Raw genomic sequence first — 22502 nt, forward strand, 5'->3', positions numbered from 1 at the left:
AGATCTGGGGTTGGGTAGTCCTACCTTTGTACGGTGTCAGTCATTTAAATAACATCCTACCTGTAAGGGACAGGCCAGTGTCAACTGAGTTAGCAATTCACTGTAACATGTATATATTACTCTGTAGATGTCACACCCTGATCTGTTTCACCTGTCTTTGGGATTGTCTCCACCCCCCTCCAGGTGTCTCCCATCTTCCCCATTATCTCCTGTGTATTTATACCTGTGTTCACTGTTTGTCTGTTGCCAGTTTGTCAAGCAAACCAGCATTTTTGTGTCAGCTCCAGTCTCTCTTTTCTCGTCCTCCTGGTTTTTGACCCTTGCCTGTCCTGGCCCTGTACCCGCCCGCCTGACCACTCTGCCTGACTCTGAGTCTGACTGCCGTCCTGTACTTTTGCCCCACCTCTGGATTACCGACCTCTGCCTGACCTGACCCTGAGCCTGCCTGCCATCCTGTACCTTTGCCCCTGTTTCTGTTAGAAGCATTGTTCCTTCGACTCGGTCTGCATCTGGGTCTTACCTTTATCCTGATAGTTGGAGGTTTCTCTCTCTCTCTCTCTCTCTCTCTCTCTCTCTCTCTCTCTCTCTCTCTCTCTCTCTCTCACCTGGAAACCGGCCACTAGGGGCAACTGTGAGCGCCATTACCTTCTCATCCCCAGCCATCAATCTGTAAGTCTCTCTTTTGATGTGCGGTTATGTTTTAGTTATGTTGGTGGGGTCTACCATGCCGATCATAGCCGTTTTGATTGGCTAGCCTAAAAGCTTAATAGCTAACATTAGTTGGCTAAATAGCTAATGTTAGCTGGCTAGGTAAGAGCATTGCATGTAGCAAAAAAAACTATGATATATGGTTTCATGGCGTAATGTATTTCCAAACCGTTGTTTTACTTGAATGTAGCTGTAAGCTAGGTGATGATAGCTGGCTAACTTATTCAGTGCTAACATAACATTAGCAGGCTAGTTGGCTAATGTTAACAGGCTAGTAGGGCTAACTTTAGCAGGCTAGTTGACTAGCAACCTTGCAAGTTGATTTGTAACAAATTCATTAAGTATTTGCTTGTTAGTTGGCTGGAAAATGAAATTGAAACCAGTAGTCATGAGTGCAAACAATCTGGTTTAATTTGAAGTTATACATTTGAATTTTTTTCCGTTGGAGTTTACATTAAAGGGAATAGGGTGGCTTGCCGGGTCCTCCATATTACATCACACCCTGGAACATTTTCCCAACATGACTTCGGAATTCTGATCAGTTTTATGTAATAACGCAAAAAATAGAAAAGTGAAAAATTGGGACATTTGATGCGTATACAAATGCAAATCCATATGTTACATGTGGTTACATTTATTCTAGCTCTCGAACATTCTTCCTTCTCCCTACAGTTCTCAGCCATTAGCTTCCCCCATGACTGGCTCATGTGAACTACAATCCCGACGCTGTGTTTTAACATTTAGAAACATCAATAATAATTACATGCGATAAGGCTTTCGAAACATATGGCCCTTATCTTTCATCAGCGAGAAAGAATCCTTCAAATAAATATATACACTTACTGTAGCAGTTACAGATCCATACAGATATGAGTGCCTCCATCCAATGAAACTACACTTCCTGATATGATACATATAGGTGTTTGGAGCATGCTGGATAGCTAATTAGCACAGGTGGTGGCCTCTTGTCTTCCGTCTGTTTTCCGTAAACAAGCTCTGTAACATGGAGTTATGGCCGTGTGGGAACACTAACCCTATTAGGGTGTGTAACAATTTAACCTTTTCGTTTTTTGAAAATTATTCCTCGCCGAAAACGTACGGCAAGCGATGCACGTTGATGTTCACATTGAGCATCGGGGGTTCTTTAAAAAACGTATTCATACAAAACACGCCTTCGTCCAATGACTCTTATGTGTAATGTAATGGAACTGAGAGCCATGATCAAGGGCTATGTTTATGCTACATGGACGGCACGTAGCCTAGTGGTTAGAGCGTTGGGCTCGAATCCCCGAGTTGCCCCTGAGCAAGGCAGTTAACCCACTGTTCCCCGGGCGCTGACGACGTGAATGACAATTAAGGCAGCCTCCCCCTCTCTGATTCAGAGGGGTTGGGTTAAATGAGGAAGACACATTTCAGTTGAATGCATTCAGTTGTACAACTGACTAGGTATCCCCCTTAAGTAAATCAGGTGTTAAATAAGTACATGTGTTCCTCCTCCCCAGTCACTGTAAGAGTCTCTCCATTCCATTGTCATTCTATGAACAATCACATTCAGGTCAAATCAGCTGTGGGGTCAATATAAATCAATGAGGGTCAAAGACTATACTGTAGACAAGCCTGTCTCCGGGACAAATGAGTTAACAGTCAGTCAAATATATCAGCCATTTGTTCCTCCCTTTCTCATTGTCATACAATGTATAGTATTAGGGATATTGAATTACAATCCTGGGTAGTAAGGTTAAAACACTCCTGGTAACCATAAGACTCCTGAACAGATAATCAGAGGGCTACCCAGAACCCTCTTTTAAGCTGCTGCTACTCTTTGTTCAGTATCTACTCATAGTCACTTTATTAACTCTACTTACATGTACATATTACCTCAATTACCTCAACTAACCGGTGCCCCCGCACATTGACTCTGTACTGGTACCCCCTGTATATAGCCTCTCTACTGTTATTTTACTGCTGCTGTTTAATTATTTGTTACTTTTATTTTCTATTTTACTTAACACGTTTTTCTTAACTTCTTAAAGCATTGTTGGTTAAGGGCTTGTTAGTTAGCATTTCACTGTTGTATTCAGCGCATGTGACAAATAAAGTGTTGATTTGATCAGGGACTGACTCAGACCTGGGAGAGAGGATGTCCCATGGAGACAAAGAGCTTTCCTTTTTCTTCGCACGTTTGCTGTGTTTAAATGTTTCTAAATATGTTTGCTGTGTCAACCTATCACGAGTGTTGTGTGATCAACTATTGAAGTGTGGAGAAAACACAGGCATCAAGACAGCCTCTCGGCTAGGACCTCAACATTGTTCTCACCAAAGAGAAAGACGGAGAAAAAAGGTTCTGGACTCGTACATGAAAACGTTTGCAGCCTGACAATGGAAGGAAGAGATGGAGAAATGTGAGACTCTATCTGATTGATGGAAACAATAGTCACGGATGGAACGTCACAGAGAAACACCATAACAGTATTCTCTGGATGACCTGGCCAGAGAAGGAACAGAGACTTAATATTCTCAGACAGAAATAGCCAGAGGGATACTAGGAGTATGAGGAGAGTAGCTCTCTCTCGCTCTGAGCAGCTGTGTAATTAGTTCAAATCAGGCTCTTTCTCTGCAAGGGGTGTGTTGAGTCAACTTCCAACTCCCTAATTAGACCGCTCCGGATCTGATAGTATGGTTTCATAATATTCTCTCTCTTTCACACCCTCTCTCTACACCCCCCCTTTCTCTTACTCTCTGTGTTTCATAATCTCTCTCGAAGAGTCCCAAAACCCAGTGGAGATACGATCAGCCCCCGTGCGAGCTCTCACAGTCTCACGTCAGAATTAGACGTTCATCCATGTTTCTCAAACTTGAAATGTCAACGTTGTGAAGTGTTTATCCCTGTGGCGCTAGGCTAGGCTATGCTAGACAGCGTTTCTGATGAGGATGATCCCGGATCCGGGATGGGGGGTCGGTAGAGGTTTTAAGTTTAGGCATTTCTCTCCCAATTGGTTCATGTAAGTGTTAAGGTTTGGGATAGGCTTAAAACAAAAATCACCAAACAACTTTCTATCGCTGGATTCAAACTTACAACATTTGGAATCAGAGGTAGACGCTTACGTCCACTCCGCCATCCCCGTCCACTCCGCCTTCCCCGTCCACTCCGCCTTCCCCGTCCACTCCGCCATCCCCGTCCGCTCCGCCTTCCCCGTCCGCTCCGCCATCCCCGTCCGCTCCGCCTTCCCCGTCCGCTCCGCCATCCCCGTCCGCTCCGCCTTCCCCGTCCGCTCCGCCTTCCCCGTCCCCTCCGCCATCCCCGTCCACTCCGCCTTCCCCGTCCACTCCGCCATCCCCGTCCACTCCGCCTTCCCCGTCCACTCCGCCATCCCCGTCCACTCCGCCTTCCCCGTCCGCTCCGCCATCCCCGTCCGCTCCGCCTTCCCCGTCCACTCCGCCATAGCAAACCGAAACCTACTTGAAGGTAACGTTATCTCCCAACGTCCTCAAACATGGATGGACGCCTAATACTGACTTGTATCACAGGTGACCTGGCTGGACATACTGCAGGCTGTTTGGAGTATAGATGTACTTCTTTACTCCAGATGGAACACAGAGGGATGTATGATACCGCATGTACCCAAATCTCTCCCCACACACACACACGATAATACATCCGGAGACACGGCTAGTATCAGAACCCAAATCTCTTGCTGCCAGGATAAAGAATAAAGCACTGATTGTTCAATGAAACACACCTGTTCTCACACACACACACACACACACACACACACACACCTGTTCACTGTAGCAGCTTTGAAGAAACAGATCAAAGTGTCTACCCTAATGACAGCACTTAAAAGAACACAAAGACTCTTTCTTCACTTCTTTCCAACTTCTATGAGGTATGGATCCAATACCTCTACGTGGGGATAACTGGGGTGGTCCGGAGGTGGGGATAGCTGGGGGGTGGTCCGGAGGTGGGGATAGCTGGGGGGTGGTCCGGAGGTGGGGATAGCTGGGGGGTGGTCCGGAGGTAGGGATAACTGGGGTGGTCCGGAGGTGGGGATAGCTGGGGTGGTCCGGAGGTGGGGATAGCTGGGGGGTGGTCCGGAGGTGGGGTTAGCTGGGGGGTGGTCCGGAGGTGGGGATAGCTGGGGGGTGGTACGGAGGTGAGGATAGCTGGGGGGTGGTACGGAGGTGAGGATAGCTGGGTGGTCCGGAGGTGGGGATAGCTGGGGGGTGGTCCGGAGGTGGGGATAGCTGGGGGGTGGTCCGGAGGTGGGGATAGCTGGGTGGTCCGGAGGTGGTGATAGCTGGGGGGTGGTCAGGAGGTGGGGATAGCTGGGGGGTGGTCAGGAGGTGGGGATAGCTGGGGGGTGGTCAGGAGGTGGGCATAGCTGGGGGGTGGTCCGGAGGTGGGGATAGCTGGGGGGTGGTCCGGAGGTGGGGATAGCTGGGGGGTGGTACGGAGGTGAGGATAGCTGGGGGGTGGTCCGGAGGTGAGGATAGCTGGGGGGTGGTACGGAGGTGAGGATAGCTGGGGGGTGGTACGGAGGTGAGGATAGCTGGGGGGTGGTACGGAGGTGAGGATAGCTGGGGGGTGGTACGGAGGTGAGGATAGCTGGGGGGTGGTACGCAGGTGAGGATAGCTGGGGGGTGGTCCGGAGGTGAGGATAGCTGGGGGGTGGTACGGAGGTGAGGATAGCTGGGGGGTGGTACGGAGGTGAGGATAGCTGGGGGGTGGTCCGGAGGTGAGGATAGCTGGGGGGTGGTACGGAGGTGAGGATAGCTGGGGGGTGGTATGGAGGTGAGGATAGCTGGGGGGTGGTATGGAGGTGAGGATAGCTGGGGGGTGGTCCGGAGGTGAGGATAGCTGGGGGGTGGTACGGAGGTGAGGATAGCTGGGGGGTGGTCCGGAGGTGAGGATAGCTGGGGGGTGGTCCGGAGGTGAGGATAGCTGGGGGGTGGTACGGAGGTGAGGATAGCTGGGGGGTGGTACGGAGGTGAGGATAGCTAGGGGGTGGTACGGAGGTGAGGATAGCTGGGGGGTGGTACGGAGGTGAGGATAGCTGGGGGTGGTACGGAGGTGAGGATAGCTGGGGGGTGGTATGGAGGTGAGGATAGCTGGATAGCTGCATTTTGCCTTTTTCAAACACCTGAAATAGCTTTTTCCTGCAATGAGCCATAATCATTATGCTTCATTCTATGTAAAAACTGTGGTATATTTTTCTTCATATCTCAGCATGTCTTTTGAGCTGTCTGTATCCTTTTGACTGGTGGTTATTTTTTTATGAAACTAAATATGCTTCTCTGCTAAAATCCGGGTATAAGATGGAAAGGAATGTGAGTCTTCTTCAGTACATTTAGTGATTGCTTGCTTTTCTAAAGTCGACCAATCTTGCCAGCAGTCATGCCAGCTAAGATAGTTAGACAAGCTCCTCTAACTTGATTGATAGACTGATATGTCTTCTTGGTAGCTAGTTATGAGATTGGGAGATGGGGAACCTATCTAGGCTTGCTAAAGCCAACCTTATAAAATTGCTATAGGTGGCTAGTAGCATTACAGAGAAACAACAACAACAATATATATATATATAAAGCAGAACAAATCTGAAGTGGCACGTGCCCATGTGCCCCCTTTGGGTATGCCTCTGCCTCTTCTCATCCAGTTCCTTTTATGTCCCATTTCATCATGCATCTATACTGAGCTCATTTGTGTACACTGATCTTTTTTTCTTTTGTTCAATGGAATCTCTCCGTTTGGCTCCTGATTTCACACTGAACCGCACGTCAATCACACAGATTAGGAGAGGAGGGTAGCGATGAATTCAGACTGGGGAATTTTCACAGCTAGAAGAGTCTGAGTTCAGGTGCTTTGAATTGCTTGTTTTGTGGTGAATGCAGTGATCAGTCTGCTTCTACCAGGCTGGGCTGTGAATGTGCAACACAGTCTCTATATTGCATTGGAAAATACAAACAAAATGACATTCATTCACGTTATTACCTCAATTGACTGGTGATTGACATCACAGTCCTGCCTTCCACCTTAGATGGAAACAAAGTGATCGACTGATATGCAGTAAAATAAAACTGGGATTATCATAAAGTATGTGACTTCCTTTAGTTGTTAAAGTTTATGGTATGATCTGTTAGTCTTCAACTCGTTGTCATGGTTCCACCCGTCACCTGGGATCTACCTAACTACATCACAGTTTAGCGTTTTGAATGTTTCCGTCTTCAGATCCTATATGCTGTCTATTCTCTCTAGCCTTATGATCTGTTAGTCTTCCACTCGTTGAGGATGTCTATTCTCTCTAGCCTTATGATCTGGTAGTCTTCAGATCCTATATACTGTCTATTCTCTCTAGCCTTATGATCTGTTAGTCTTCAGATCCTATATACTGTCTATTCTCTCTAGCCTTATGATCTGGTAGTCTTCAGATCCTATATACTGTCTATTCTCTCTAGCCTTATGATCTGTTAGTCTTCAGATCCTATATACTGTCTATTCTCTCTAGCCTTATGATCTGTTAGTCTTCCGATCCTATATACTGTCTATTCTCTCTAGCCTTACAATCTGTTAGTCTTCCACTCGTTGAGGATGTTTATGTCTTCAGATCCTATATACTGTTTATTCTTTCTAGCCTAACACTAACCCTGATAGGGAGATGAGCTGGTACAACAATACATAAAGAGAGCCAAGCTGATGACTTACTGTGCCATAACCGACTTCAAAAATAGGAAATTGCTACATCTGGAGGGTGTTGGTAAAACTGCAGGACACAAAATGTAGACACAAATGTATATTCATGTCTTTGTTGAATACAGCCAATCATTTTCAAATGAAACATAATTTATACCAGTTATATCACACAGTCAGTGTACCATACAGTGGAGCCAGCTCAGCCTGTGAGAATGTGTGTGTGTGTGTGTGTGTGTGTGTGTGTGTGTGTGTGTGTGTGTGTGTGTGTGTGTGTGTGTGTGTGTGTGTGTGTGTGTGTGTGTGTGTGTGTGTCAGTAGATTGATAAGTGAGGAAGGGAGAATCAACCCACTCATATAATATCCCTCAAGTCTTTAGCACTAAACACACACATAATTTCACACAGCATTGGACTTTGAATCAGAGGATAAGCACAATTAGGAATGTGCTGGGTTGAGCTCGGCATTTAGCACAGTTACAGAGTTCAAGAAGAGAGAGAGAGAGAGGTGTGTTTATCAAAGGTCTACAGTTTGTGGATGGATACAATCAAACTCAATGCATCGAGCTGAGTCTCTGTGCTGCGACGAGATTTGGAACACGTGCCAACAATCAACTCAATGAGACGTGTTATTTGCAGAAAATGCACAAATTTTCAATGTGTTTAAAGTCAATTAAGCGATGTAAATATGAGTCCCAGGATAAAAGCACCACTTTATCTGGCCACCCAGATGTGTGGGGTCACCACACACAGACTCAAACACACAACCTGACCCCAGATCTGTTTTTACTCTAACCAGCTCCTCTAGTCAGGCTGCAGTTAAGGTACATACAGGTCTGGCACCAGGCTTCCAAAGACATTCACACTGCTTCAGCAATAACCTGGCTTGTATTCACTAAGCAACAAATAGAAGTAGACTGAAACATGGAGGGACTACCTGAACTTTTCCAATAAGCAAAGTTTGTTTTTGTTTTCCGTTGCAAAGCGTTTCGCTACGGTTTTCCCTAAGGAATGCAACCCAGGGCGGTTCAGTAAGACCCGAAGCATTTAGCTACACATTCTTCAGTTTAAAGACTTTTTTAAAATAATTAGGCGTTAAATACCATAGATGATTGGTCTAATGTGTTATGGTTTCTTATGTAATGACATTGGCTCATTTCCTCTAAGACCGCCAGCTTGAGGAAAAGCCTCAGTGGGGGATCGGCCGACTTAAAAGTTCCCAAACATTATTACAGTAATAATACATCTAGCTATTAGCTAACCTAACTGGTTTAATATATCTGCTATTAGCTGACCTAACTGGTTTAATATATCCTGCTATTAGCTGATCTAACTGGTTTAATATATCTGCTATAAGTTGACCTAACTGGTTTAATATATCTGCTATTAGCTGACCTAACTGGTTTAATATATCTAGCTATTAGCTGATCTAACTGGTTTAATATATCTGCTATAAGTTGACCTAACTGGTTTAATATATCTGCTATTAGCTGACCTAACTGGTTTAATATATCCTGCTATTAGTTGACCTAACTGGTTTAATATATCCTGCTATTAGCTGACCTAACTGGTTTAATATATCTAGCTATTAGCTGATCTAACTGGTTTAATATATATAGCTATTAGCTAACCTAACTGGTTTAATATATCTGCTATTAGCTGACCTAACTGGTTTAATATATCCTGCTATTAGCTGATCTAACTGGTTTAATATATATAGCTATTAGCTAACCTAACTGGTTTAATATATCTAGCTATTAGCTGATCTAACTGGTTTAATATATCTGCTATTAGCTGACCTAACTGGTTTAATATATCTAGCTATTAGCTGATCTAACTGGTTTAATATATCTAGCTATTAGCTGATCTAACTGGTTTAATATATCTGCTATAAGTTGACCTAACTGGTTTAATATATCTGCTATTAGCTGACCTAACTGGTTTAATATATCTGCTATTAGTTGACCTAACTGGTTTAATATATCTAGCTATTAGCTGACCTAACTGGTTTAATATATCTGCTATTAGCTGACCTAACTGGTTTAATATATCTAGCTATTAGCTGATCTAACTGGTTTAATATATCTGCTGTTAGCTGACCTAACTGGTTTAATATATCTGCTATTAGCTGAACTAACTGGTTTAATATATCTGCTATTAGCTGACCTAACTGGTTTAATATATCTGCTATTAGCTGACCTAACTGGTTTAATATATCTAGCTATTAGCTGATCTAACTGGTTTAATATATCTGCTATTAGCTGATCCAACTGGTTTAATATATATAGCTATTAGTTGACCTAACTGGTTTAATATATATAGCTATTAGCTGATCTAACTGGTTTAATATATCTGCTATTAGCTAACCTAACTGGTTTAATATATCTAGCTATTAGCTGACCTAACTGGTTTAATATATCTAGCTATTAGCTAACCTAACTGGTTTAATATATCTAGCTATTAGTTGACCTAACTGGTTTAATATATCTAGCTATTAGCTGACCTAACTGGTTTAATATATCTGCTATTAGTTGACCTAACTGGTTTAATATACATAGCTATTAGTTTACTGGTTTAATATATATAGCTATTTGTTGACCTAACTGGTTTAATATATCTGCTATTAGCTGATCTAACTGGTTTAATATATCCTGCTATTAGCTGATCTAACTGGTTTAATATATCTGCTATTAGTTGACCTAACTGGTTTAATATATCTAGCTATTAGCTGACCTAACTGGTTTAATATATCTGCTATTAGTTGACCTAACTGGTTTAATATATCTGCTATAAGTTGACCTAACTGGTTTAATATATCTGCTATTAGCTGACCTAACTGGTTTAATATATCTGCTATTAGTTGACCTAACTGGTTTAATATATCTGCTATTAGCTAACCTAACTGGTTAAACCTCCCTCACCCCCTAATGCTAAAACCTCATTTATACCTGGCTCTAGCATGCGTCCTTTGTCCTGATCTACACATGGCATTAAAATGTTTTTCTTATTCATCCACTGTGTCTGCATTGTGACCAGATTTCCTGGTCCCTTCCTGTATGCAAAATATTTGACACCTAATCTTTCAAAATAATGTTTATTTCTTTTAAGACACATTGATGCCACAAGTCAATGGCTCCACCAGTCAATGATTTTAAAAGGGCAGGTGAATGATAATTTAAATGGTTTCACTGTCCAGATCTGTCTACCTTTGCGTGCCTGACTACCTTCAGAGGTGGTCAGGAATATCCCAATCAGATCAAAATGCATCTTTCAATCATCTACACCTGTCTGAAAATGTGGGCACAATCAGAATGTAGACAAGATAAGAACAAATGATGAATGTTGAACCAGGTATAACAGGGCTTGAATCTTACTCACTCTAAAAAAGTATTAGAACTGCTACCCCCTAAATTAGGTGAATTAGCCTATACTACACATGTTTTAAAGCTACAAAGGTAAAGGTCTTATCAAACAATCAGATCGATATGTGATTAAACAATCCACTTACATATGAAATTGTGGAGAATTTAAGCAATTTGTTCTTTGTATTTACCAGACATTGTAGAAGCATAATAAGATGAATTGAAAATAGAACAGATGTTGAAGGTGAACCCCCATATCAAGATCAACAAATAACATTTTATTTTCAACATCACACCACAAAATATGTACACTTGTAGATACATTTCATGAAATATATATTAGATTACACTTATTCAATAAATATGTTATTATAGAGCTAATCTGGTATTTAGATAGTGATCAGACACACGGTGGATCAGTATCCTATGAAACGATCCAACAAACTGTGGCAAATACAGCACAGGTCAGGAGGTCAGGGCTATAGAATACATGAACAATTACCCTGCAATGGAGCTGGTACTATGGGTGTTGGAACTATGGGGTGTTCTGATGCGCTCGGCTCTTCCGTAACAAACCAGGGAACACAAGGTACCGTATAGCCATGCACACTTCCACATCTGTTGAATATATCAAAGTTGGTCCAGCACAATATATTCAAGGCATCCCTGAGAGTTAGTGTAGAATTTGAAATCTTGTTGTGAGGTTCATCACATTTGCACGGACACACACACACCTTTCAGGACAGGTGGAACAGTCCGTACCCCATAGGTGAGGTGTACACCCCCAGATGTGGTTCTGTTTTTAACAGAGGGGTGCGTCTGAAGGGGAACCCCTGTCCTCCGTACATCCCTGAGACCCACCCACCCAGACCCCCCAGACTGACACAGAGGGGGAACGGCAGCGAGGAGAACCCCGGGTGATAGAACCCCGGCTTGGATCCAACACCTGTGGCAGCCATCTTGAGTTTCTCCGCCTCTGCCTCCTGTAGTCTTTTGGCTTTAGCCCGTCGATTCTGGAACCAGATCTTTACCTGGGTCTCTGAGAGGGACAGGGAGGAGGAGAACTCAGCCCGCTCAGCGATGGACAGGTACTGTTTCTGATGGAACTTCCTCTCCAGGGACAGGAGCTGGGAGGTGGTGAAGGGGGTCCGGGGCTTCCTGTTGGTCTTGTGTTTCCTCAAGGAGGGACTGAGCTGGTCTGGAGGGAGGGAGAGGGGACGGAGGTATGTATCATTAAAGGCATAATGAGTGTTTGTGGTATTTGTCAACAGCCATTAGCCTAAACATGTCACTAATAGACAGAAAGAGAACATGAATCAAAATACACTGTGTACAAAACATTAAGAACACCTGCTCTTTCCATGACATACTGTAGACTGACCAGGTGAAAGCTATCACGCCTTATTGATGTCACGTGTTAAATCCACTTCAATCAGTGTAGATGAAGGGGAGGAGGCAGGTTAAATTAGGATTTTAAGCCCTGAGACATGGATTGTGTGTGTGTGCCATTCAGTGTGAATGGGCAAGACAAAAGATTTAAGTATAGTAGTAGGTACCGGGTGCACCGGGTTGTGTCAAGAACTGCAACGCTGCTGGGTTTTTCACACTCAGCAGTTTCCTGTATGTATCAAGAATAGTCAACCACCCAAAGGACATCCAGACAATTTGACACAACTGTTGTAAGCATTGGAGTCAACATCCCTGTGGAACGCTTTTGACACCTTGTAGAGTGCCTGATGAGCCTGATGAACTGAGCCTGATGAATTGAGGCTGTTCTGAGGGCACAAAGGGGGGTGGAACTCAATATTAGGAAGGTGTTCCTAATGTTTGGTACACTCAGTGTAAATACACAAATACATACATTTAGCCTTCTCCCCTGATGATATGCAGTGTTTTGAATGGTTATAAAGAACTGGTATTGATCTGTAGACAGTTTTATACCATTCTAACTCAGAAAGATATATTTTTCTCCACATAGGCTACAACTTCTAAAATACATTAGTAAACATACATAATGGATATTTCCCAATTGATCACCATGGGACCAAAAGTTCCCAGGCCGTAGGCTTTTCAATAACTCTTCTACATAATGAAGGTCGAGCACTTACTGAGCACTGGAGCCAAACTGGACGCAAAGTCCCCTGGTCCCGACGTCTCTGATTTAACTGTCGAAGAAGACGGGTCAAAGTTGTGAGGAAAGTCTTCTTCACTAGACGCCTCTCTGGACACGGATATAGAGTAATTCCCCAGGGGAGAGATTATCGTACCGCTGTGGCGTCTCCCTCCGTCGCCAGGAATTCTTCTATCCAACATGATCGCATCCACACTGAAAGGTAAATGTGATTCTGTTTTTTTTCGCTCCTTGAGCTGCGTCGGTGTTCGAAGAGTGTCCTCATAGGTTGAAAATCCATCTGTCGAATCTACTGGAGAATCCATGCTTCTTATTATGCCAAAATAAGATGTTGACGAACACATTCAACTTGTCCTAAAGGTAATAAAAATATGCGCATCTCAACTGTTATCCGCGGAGTGGACAACAACTTCTGGAGTCTGTGTCTAAACTCATGAGAACACTTGTTTATAGCACTGGGACTTTCAACCAATTCAAACCCTGACAAAATTGTAGAAGAGGAAGGAGACTTGTGATTGGCCTGTGAGTTTCGGGGATTTGGGTGTGGTCCTGGGTCTTGAGGTTAAAGACACCCTCGAGACAGACTACACTCAGGGTAAACACAAGGTCGAGTAAATATGAGCCTAATTTACAGCTAATTGCGTGAGAAGGAGGAGGAGGTGGATGGAAAATTGCTGAGAACTATTTTTCAATTGTTGCTCCCTCAAAGAAGGCTATTCCAACAAATATGTGGATTAAGCCTGCCTTACCCCGTTTTCCCAGAATAAATAATATAATTTATATTTTAGGAATTAATATTTGGAAAAAGATGCTACATTCAACAAATGATGGACATTAATACGATGAAAAATAGCACATTTAATAAAATACTCTATCAGTGCAGTACATAGACAGCAGGTTGGCTGACAACATCATGACATTGATGCACATGCATCCATGGGGCTGAAGGCCTTGTGCTGTTATGATTCTGAGCGGTCAGATACCTAGCAACAACGACAAGAAGCTGCCATGTGGTGACTCGTTTCAGCTTGTTATTGATACCATGTCATGTTTTGACGCTTGTCACGTATGCTAATATAGCTAAAAAATCACTAGCAGGCTAACCAACAAGTGTAACAATATATTTGAGAGACAGCAAATGCTCATTTTGCAAATGTATTTATGTTTTCAATAAACATTTGGAGAATTAATATAGTTTACATGTTGTCAACAATCATTTCACTCTAAGCCAACCATCTGTTTTGCCCCAAAGTTGTGCACACGTCGGTTTTGTTCCCTAACAACCCACTCGTCTACACATTAATAGTTTTGTACCCTAACAACCCACTCGTCTACACATTAATAGTTTTGTTCCCTAACAACCCACTCGTCTACACATTAATAGTTTTGTTCCCTAACAACCCACTCGTCTACACATTAATAGTTTTGTACCCTAACAACCCACTCGTCTACACATTAATAGTTTTGTTCCCTAACAACCCACTCGTCTACACATTAATAGTTTTGTACCCTAACAACCCACTCGTCTACACATTAATAGTTTTGTTCCCTAACAACACACTCGTCTACACATTAATAGTTTTGTTCCCTAACAACACACTCGTCTACACATTAATAGTTTTGTTCCCTAACAACACACTCGTCTACACATTAATAGTTTTGTTCCCTAACAACACACTCGTCTACACATTAATAGTTTTGTTCCCTAACAACACACTCGTCTACACATTAATAGTTTTGTTCCCTAACAACACACTCGTCTACACATTAATAGTTTTGTTCCCTAACAACACACTCGTCTACACATGAATAGAAACAAGGCGACAGTAAACATGTCGTCCACCACGAATGCTGCAGTGCCCTGTTGGGCCAATTGAGATATGGCGTGTGACTAACACATTTCTGTTCATTACTTAACTCCCGCCTTGGGCCAATCAGTGTACTCTTGTAAATGCCAGATCTCTATGGAAAGATGCATCATTTATCCAAGTTTCGTCCAAATCGGGCTAGTGCTGTCTGAGATATCACTTGTGATAGACGGAGACAGAGCCACAGTCCCCTCCCCAATTTCATCGTGGGGGACAAACATGGGAGTGTTCTTGCCAGGGTCATCCCAGTGCAGACTAGTCCAGTGCTGCTGATAGGGGGGCTGATTCTAGTTGTATCTTAGAGGCCTTCTACTGTATCTCCCTCTCTGCTATTAGCTTGATTGTGTATGTGTATGTGTATGTGTGTGTGTGTGTGTGTGTGTGTGTGTGTGTGTGTGTGTAGGCCTATGTGTCATCATAACTTGTCTCTGGGCGTCGGTCGGTGGCAGAAAGATGAAAGCAGATCAGAGAGACAACTTAACTGTTGTGTTACCACATCTCTGGCACCATGGAGCCCTGACAAGTCTCTCTACTCATGTTGAAACTCGCTATGACCTCAAATACCACTTTGGTAGTTAATCACAATGGTAATCAATAAGAATTATGTCAGTCAACTAGGGTCCCAAATGGCACCCTATTCCCTATGCAGCGCACTACTTTTGCTCAAGGCCGATATGGCTTTGGTCAAAAGTAGTGCACCATATAGGCAATAGGGTGCTATTTGGGACGCAGTAAGTTTGTTTTTCTACTTTAAACCTCATCTCAGCTTACTCACTCCACTGTGAGAGCGAGGCATTTGGAGAGGGCTGATGGTTGGAGGCAGGCAGGTTAGTAAATGACTGTCATTACATAGTTGTTATTAACACCTTGTAATTAGGCGTGTGGAATCCGGCTCCTTTAAGCAGGATTTAAGGGTAATGAAGGTAAATTACTACCTTCCTGAGGTGTGTGGCGCCCGCTCACAATAACCTCAGTCTATCGTCTCACAGACTGAGCAGAGCTGTCAGGCTAGGGAGTGTGTCTGTGTGTGGGACTGTTTGAAGCTCAGATATACACTACATGTCCAAATGTATGCTCGTCGAACATCTCATTCCAAAATCATGGACATTAATATATAGTTGGTCCCCTTTGCTCTTACAACAGCCTCCTCTCTTCTGGGAAGGCTTTCCACTAGGTGTTGGAACATTGCTGCGGGGACTTGCTTCCATTCAGCCACAAGAGCATTAGTGAGGTCGGCACTAATGTTGGGCGATTACGCCTGGCTCGCAGTCGTTGAACCAATTCATCCCAAAAGGGTTTGAAGTCAGGGCTCTGTGCAGGCCAGTCAAGTTCTTCCACACCGATCTCGACAAACGATTTCTGTATGGACCTCACCTTGTGCACGGGGGCATTGTCATGCTGGAACAGGAAAGGGCCTTCCCCAAACTGTTGCCACAAAGTTGGAAGCACATGTAACGGATGTGAAATGGCTAGCTAGTTAGCAGGTATGCGCTAGTAGCATTTCAATCAGTTACGTCACTTGCGCTGAGACTTTAAGTAGGGTTGCCCCTTGCTCTGCAAGAGCCGCGGCCTTTGTGGAGCGATGGGTAACGATGCTTCATGGGCGACCGTTGTTGATGTGTGCAGAAGGTCCCTGGTTCGCGCCCGTGTCGGGGCGAGGGGACGACGTAAAGTTATACTGTTACATTGGTGCCGTGACCCGGATCACTGGTTGCTGCGGAAAAGGAGGAGGTTGAAAGGGGGGTGAGTGTAACGGATGTGAAATGGCTAGCTAGTTAGCAGGTACGCGCTAGTAGCATTTCAATCAGTTACGTCACTTGCTCTGAGACTTTAAGTAGGGTTGCCCCTTGCTCTGCAAGAGCCGCGGCCTTTGTGGAGCGATGGGTAACGATGCTTCATGGGCGACCGTTGTTGATGTGTGCAGAAGGTCCCTGGTTCGCGCCCGTGTCGGGGCGAGGGGACGACGTAAAGTTATACTGTTACACACAGAATCATCTAGAATGTCATTGTATGCTGTAGCATTAAGATTTCCCTTCACTGTAACTAAGGGGCCTAGCCCGAACAATAAAAAACAGCCCAAAACCATTATTCCTCCTCCATCAAACTTCACAGTTGGCACTATGCATTGGGGCAGTTAACATTCTCCTGGCATCCGCCAAACCCATATAGGCCTGCCAGATGGTGAAGCGTGATTCATCACGGAAGAGAACGTGTTTCAACTGCTCCAGAGTCCAATGGCGGCGAGCTTTACACCACTCAAGTGGACGCTTTTATTGTGCATGGTGATCTTAGGCTTGGGTGTGGCTGCTCGGCCATGGAAACCCATTTCATGAACAGTTCTTGTGCTGCCGTTGCTTCCAGAGGCAGTTTGGAACTCGGTAGTGAGTGTTGCAACCGAAGACAGACGATTTTTACGCGCAACTCGCTTCAGCACTCAGCGGTCCCCTTCTGTGAGCTTGTGTGGCCTACCACTTCGTGGCTGAGCCATTGTTTCTCCTAGACGTTTCCACTTCACAATAACAGCACTTACAGTTAACCGGGGCAGCTCTAGCAGGGCAGAAATTTGACAAACTGACGTGTTTGAAAGGTGGCATCCTAGGACGGTGCCACGTTGAAAGTCACTCTTCAGTACGGGCCATTCTACAGCCAATGTTTGTCTATGGAGATTGCATGGCCGTGTGCTCGATTTTATACACCTGTCATCAACGAATGCACTAATTGGAAGGGGTGTCCACATGCTTTTGGCCATGTATTGTACCTGTAGGCCTTGCCCCAGGACATAATAATAATAATAAGATTATATGTTTTATTATTATTATGTCTTCCAAAACAAAGTGGCTCTGTCCTCTAGAGATCAAGGACGTTATTCAAACAAATGCATAATATGGAAAATCTAGAAATGATGCGTGAATTTCGGCACTATGGCCTATTTATTGCCTTACCTCCCTAATCTTACTACATCTGCACACACTGTATATAGATTTTTCTATTGTGTTATTGATTGTACGTTTGTTTATTCCATGTGTAACTCTGTGTTGTTGTTTTTGTCTCACTGCTTTGCTTTATCTTGGCCAGGTCGCAGTTGTAAATGAGAACTTGTTCTCAACTAGCCTACCTGGTTAAATAAAGGTGAAATAAACCACACACACACACACACACAGCGAGAGAGAGAGAGAATCATGAAGGCCTAATGATGCAGGGGGTGGCGAGGGGTTGACACCACAACACTAATGCTCAACTGATTACAGAGCACAGTCCAGACACACTGGAGGCACTTACATTGTGTGTGTGTGTGTGCGTGTGTGTGCGTGTGGGTGTGTGTGTGTGCGTGTGGGTGTGTGTGTGTGTGTGTGCGTGTGTGTGCGTGTGGGTGCGCGTGCGTGCGTGTGGGTGTGGGTGCGTGTGCGCGTGGGTGTGTGTGTGTGTGTGTGTGTGTGTGTGCGTGGGTGTGGGTGTGGGTGTGTGTGGGTGTGGGTGTGGGTGTGTGTGGGTGTGTGTGGGTGTGGGTGTGTGGGTGGGTGTGGGTGTGGGTGTGTGTGTGAATCAATGTGTTTACACCACCATGCAGCCCCAGCCTCATGTAAACACATACAAGTCAATTAAAGGCCTCTTTTTCATCCCGGTGGTTTCCTACTGTGAAGTGTGTGTTCTTTCTCCCTCTCTGTGTGTGTGTGTGTGTGTGTGTGTGTGTTTGTGCGTAGTTTAATGAGTTGATGAGAAGAGGCAATTAGCTAGAAAGGCAGTTGAGTGAGAAGAGCGGATGATATCAGAGCACAAGAAAAGCATGTGTTCATTGATATGTTGACATCCTTAGATTCCACCCATTAGTCATCTCCTCTCATCTCTTCTCTCCTCTTTCCTCTCCTCTGGTTCCTATCCCTGGTTAAGGGGGCAGAGTGGCCACGCCAAGCCCAGCAGGGGTCTGTCTGATTGGGGATAGACACTGTCCCCTCCTCCCCAGATAGACAGACAGCCAGCATTAAGGAAATGTGTTCATCTCTCTGGTCTCTCTGGTTGTCCACCTAAAGGTCAGTGTGAGCCCTGAGTTCCAGACCATTACAACCCTCAGTCCCATTGATTAGATACCATACAATTAGCACTGCCACACACACACACACACACACACACACTTGTGTAGCTCTAGCCATTAGGAAACCAAAATACATGGTTTCCTAGACGTAGAGACCAGGGGGAAGGAATGGCTATGGGGCGTAGACGTAGAGACCAGGGGGAAGGAATGGCTATGGGGCGTAGACGTAGAGACCAGGGGGAAGGAATGGCTATGGGGCGTAGACGTAGAGACCAGGGGGAAGGAATGGCTATGGGGCGTAGACGTAGAGACCAGGGGAAGGAATGGCTATGGGGCGTAGACGTAGAGACCAGGGGGAAGGAATGACTATGGGGCGTAGACGTAGAGACCAGGGGAAGGAATGGCTATGGGGCGTAGACGTAGAGACCAGGGGGAAGGAATGGCTATGGGGCGTAGACGTAGATGGGATGGTAGCTAGCTAAGTGCAGAGACGCAATGCACTAAATACTTCCTCCAAGCTAGCTAACCACTAGCTAGTATTGACATTATAATTAACTCACAATGGATTATTTTCCATGAAACAGCTGCCTGTGTTAGTGCAGTGTCCTTAGCTAGCTAGGTATGTTGTGCTAGCTAGAGAATATGCTAACATTAGCTAGCTAGCTAAACATTTGTCTATGGGCTGGCACTGGTAGTACGAGATTATGAAGAGTGTATTAAATTGTTTCTTCATCTTCTTGCTAGGTAGTTATCTAGTTGTGGTTGTCTGGCTAGTAACAACAAGGGTTTTTTACTAAATAGAAACATTAGCGCAGTTAATTGAGACCATAAACTAAGCAGCACACAGACACACATTGCTAAACAACGCTACTCCCACCTTCTGGTTTGGATTGTTTTAAAATGGCTGAGAGGCTGAAGACTTCAAGCTATTTGCTGCGTGTACACAAAAGAGTGACTGCCGGCACACTTTTTCAGAGATGCTAAGTACTGTCGGCAGGCAAACGTTTGACAATCCTACTGGTGTGTCTGAGCTACGGAGGGTTGCTGTGATTAGAATCGAGGAGAACCAGATTGTAGTTACAGGCCGAAGTTACTGTACGATGGATGTCCTCCTCTATAGACTGGTCACAATAAGACAACCCCCCTATTACAGCTGTCAATTCTAAGGAGGGTTAAAAGTTAAAAGAACATGAAAATACATGGTTTTCTGAAAGTGTCAGAGACTTCTCAGTAATAACAGGTCTGGAGACAGGTTAAAAAGGCAAATCACTGAGCTGAACAACCTCTTCTAAACAGCCTGACCCACACTGTTCCTCTCAATGTGGCTGGAAGGACCATTTCCAGACTTCAATAGACAAGATAATCTAAGGCTAATTTTTCATTTTGTCAAACTGCGTCCACAGAAAAGGGTTTTGACAACGAAAGTCAAAATAAACTTCACGTTAACTTCACCCACATTTTGATTTAATTATACTGTAAGTACAGTTTAGATCTAGGATTTTAATCATAAAAACAACAATGAAAATAGTTTATTCCTAAGTAGAAATGAACTGGGAAAGAGAGCTTTCTGCTTAATTTGGAGCAAACAGGGCCTGAGTCTCAAATGGAACCCTTTTCCCTAGATAGGGTTCTGGTCAAAAGTAGTGCACTATTTAGGGAATAGGGTGCCATTTGGGGCACACAGGGGCATGGCTGCTTGGGGATGAATTAGGATATTATAATATAACCACTCCTTAAAGACAATTTGCTTTCTAGACCACAGTGAATAAATACACCGTATAAAATGCTCTCACAGTACAGTCGAGTACCTGTGTGTGTGTGTGTGTGTGTGTGTGTGTGTGTGTGTGTGTGTGTGTGTGTGTGTTTGTGTGTGTGTGTGTGTGTGTGTGTGTGTGTGTGTTTGGACGCTGAACAACCATGTTGTTTTCGTCTGGTCTGTCATTTCTAAATGATCAAACTGCAGTGACCACCAGTTACTAAATGTCCCAAATTGTAACCACTTTCCAGGGAACAATTGATGGTGTGTTTAGTTTTGCATTGCTGGAACTCATCAATATAACCCCTGGGGCCCTAAAACAGGCTGGAACTACAACCAGCATTGTCAACAAAATCAGACCTAATTTCTCATTAGAGCAATTACAGTGTTTGGAAAAATACAGGATTTATGGTTGCCCAGTGTAAACTCATGTACTGAAACATTTGCAATGAAACGCAACAAAAGACAACAGAATGACTCAGCGAACCAAGGAAGAGGGGAAAGCTGAAATATAATAGTGATTATCTCATGGAAGGTTGGAGGGGTGTGTGTGTGTGTGTGTGTGTGTGTGTGTGTGTGTGTGTGTGTGTGTGTGTGTGTGTGTGTGTGTGTGTGTGTGTGTGTGTGTGTGTGTGTGTGTGTGTGTGTGTGTGTGTGTGTGTGTGTGTGTGTGTGTGTGTGTGTGTGTGTAAGAGACGTGGTCAGGTGTGTTTCTCCTGGGTGTTTAGGCTCAGTTGTCTAACATTTATTGCTTTATGTTTCTTTGATGGATCTCAAAGGTGCTGTTCTTTACTCTCACCTACTGTAATCTACTGCACAAAATAATGAATTAATAACATTTTATTTTCATGTCATACACCAATTGACAACCCATCCCTTATGGGATTAATTGAGACAAACATGAGAAAAAAATGGTAATTAAATGATAATTCTTCTTCCGGGGGTCTCTACATTGCGCATTGCATTAAGAATGATAACATTAAAGGTATAAATCAATACATAAAAGTAAATAAGGTTATCCAAACAATAACTACATCCCTAGAGCAGTTTAATAGTAAACATACTTACAGTTGAAGTCGGAAGTTTACATACACCTTAGCCAAATACATTTAAACTCAGTTTTTCACAATTCCTGACATTTAATCCTAGTAAAAATTCCCTGTAATAACATTTAATGCCAGTTAGGATCACCACTTTATTTGAAGAATAAAATTGCTCCCAAGGATGATCCAGACTTGTGGAGGTCTACCATTCTTTTTTCTGAGTTCTTGACTGATTTATTTTGATTTTCCAATGATGTCAAGCAAAGAGGAACTGAGTTTGAAGTTAGGCCTTGAAATACATCCACAAGTAAACCTCCAATTGACTCGAATGATGTCAATTAGCCTATCAGAAGCTTCTAAAGCCATGCCATCATATTCTGGAATTTTTCCAAGCTGTTTAAAGGCCCAGTCACCTTTGTGTATGTAAACTTCTGACCCACTGTAATTGTGATACAGTGAAATAATCTGTCTGTAAAGAAATTTGTGGAGTGGTTGAAAAATGAGATTTAATGACTCCAGCCTAAGTGTATGTAAACCTTCGATTTCAACCCGACATACATACACACTGTATATATACACATGCATACATACATATATAACATATACAGATAAATAAATACAGAAAAATTAAACAGAAGGCATTTGAACCCAGTCTGGCACAAAGAGAAGATTCATAATGGAGACAAGCCTATACACCATCTACATACACACATGCCATTTACCACAAAGAAGATAAATATTTGTACAATTTAATTATAGGCAGCCCTTTTTCTTTTATTCCAGGCTTTATCTAAATATTCCACAAACGGAAATACACAATGGACAAAAAACAATTGAAATTTCTCATCATCACTCAGCCACATAATGCCAGGATATATCTGGTGTGCTTTCTGTAATAAGAGCAAGTGTATATTGTGGTA

General features: G+C 43.7%; 2 protein-coding genes across 2 annotated transcripts; both read right to left on the reverse strand.

The window, feature by feature from the left end:
- Positions 1 to 4571: 4571 nt before the first annotated feature.
- Positions 4572 to 5831, reverse strand: LOC129827204 (uncharacterized). The gene is made up of 2 exons (XM_055887943.1): positions 5161 to 5831; positions 4572 to 5034 (listed from the first exon to the last, which is right to left on the reverse strand). Exons 1-2 carry the CDS (start codon positions 5829 to 5831, stop codon positions 4572 to 4574), a joined length of 1134 nt encoding a protein of 377 aa, XP_055743918.1.
- Positions 5832 to 10517: 4686 nt separating this feature from the next.
- On the reverse strand, positions 10518 to 13310 carry LOC129827240 (homeobox protein MSH-D-like). The gene is made up of 2 exons (XM_055887976.1): positions 12863 to 13310; positions 10518 to 11952 (listed from the first exon to the last, which is right to left on the reverse strand). The coding sequence occupies exons 1-2, from the start codon at positions 13227 to 13229 to the stop codon at positions 11492 to 11494; spliced, it is 828 nt and encodes a 275-aa protein (XP_055743951.1). The 5' UTR covers positions 13230 to 13310; the 3' UTR covers positions 10518 to 11491.
- Between the last annotated feature and the right edge of the window lie 9192 nt (positions 13311 to 22502).

Source organism: Salvelinus fontinalis, chromosome 29 (assembly GCF_029448725.1).
Source record: "Salvelinus fontinalis isolate EN_2023a chromosome 29, ASM2944872v1, whole genome shotgun sequence".
Taxonomy (NCBI): Eukaryota; Metazoa; Chordata; class Actinopteri; order Salmoniformes; family Salmonidae; genus Salvelinus; species Salvelinus fontinalis.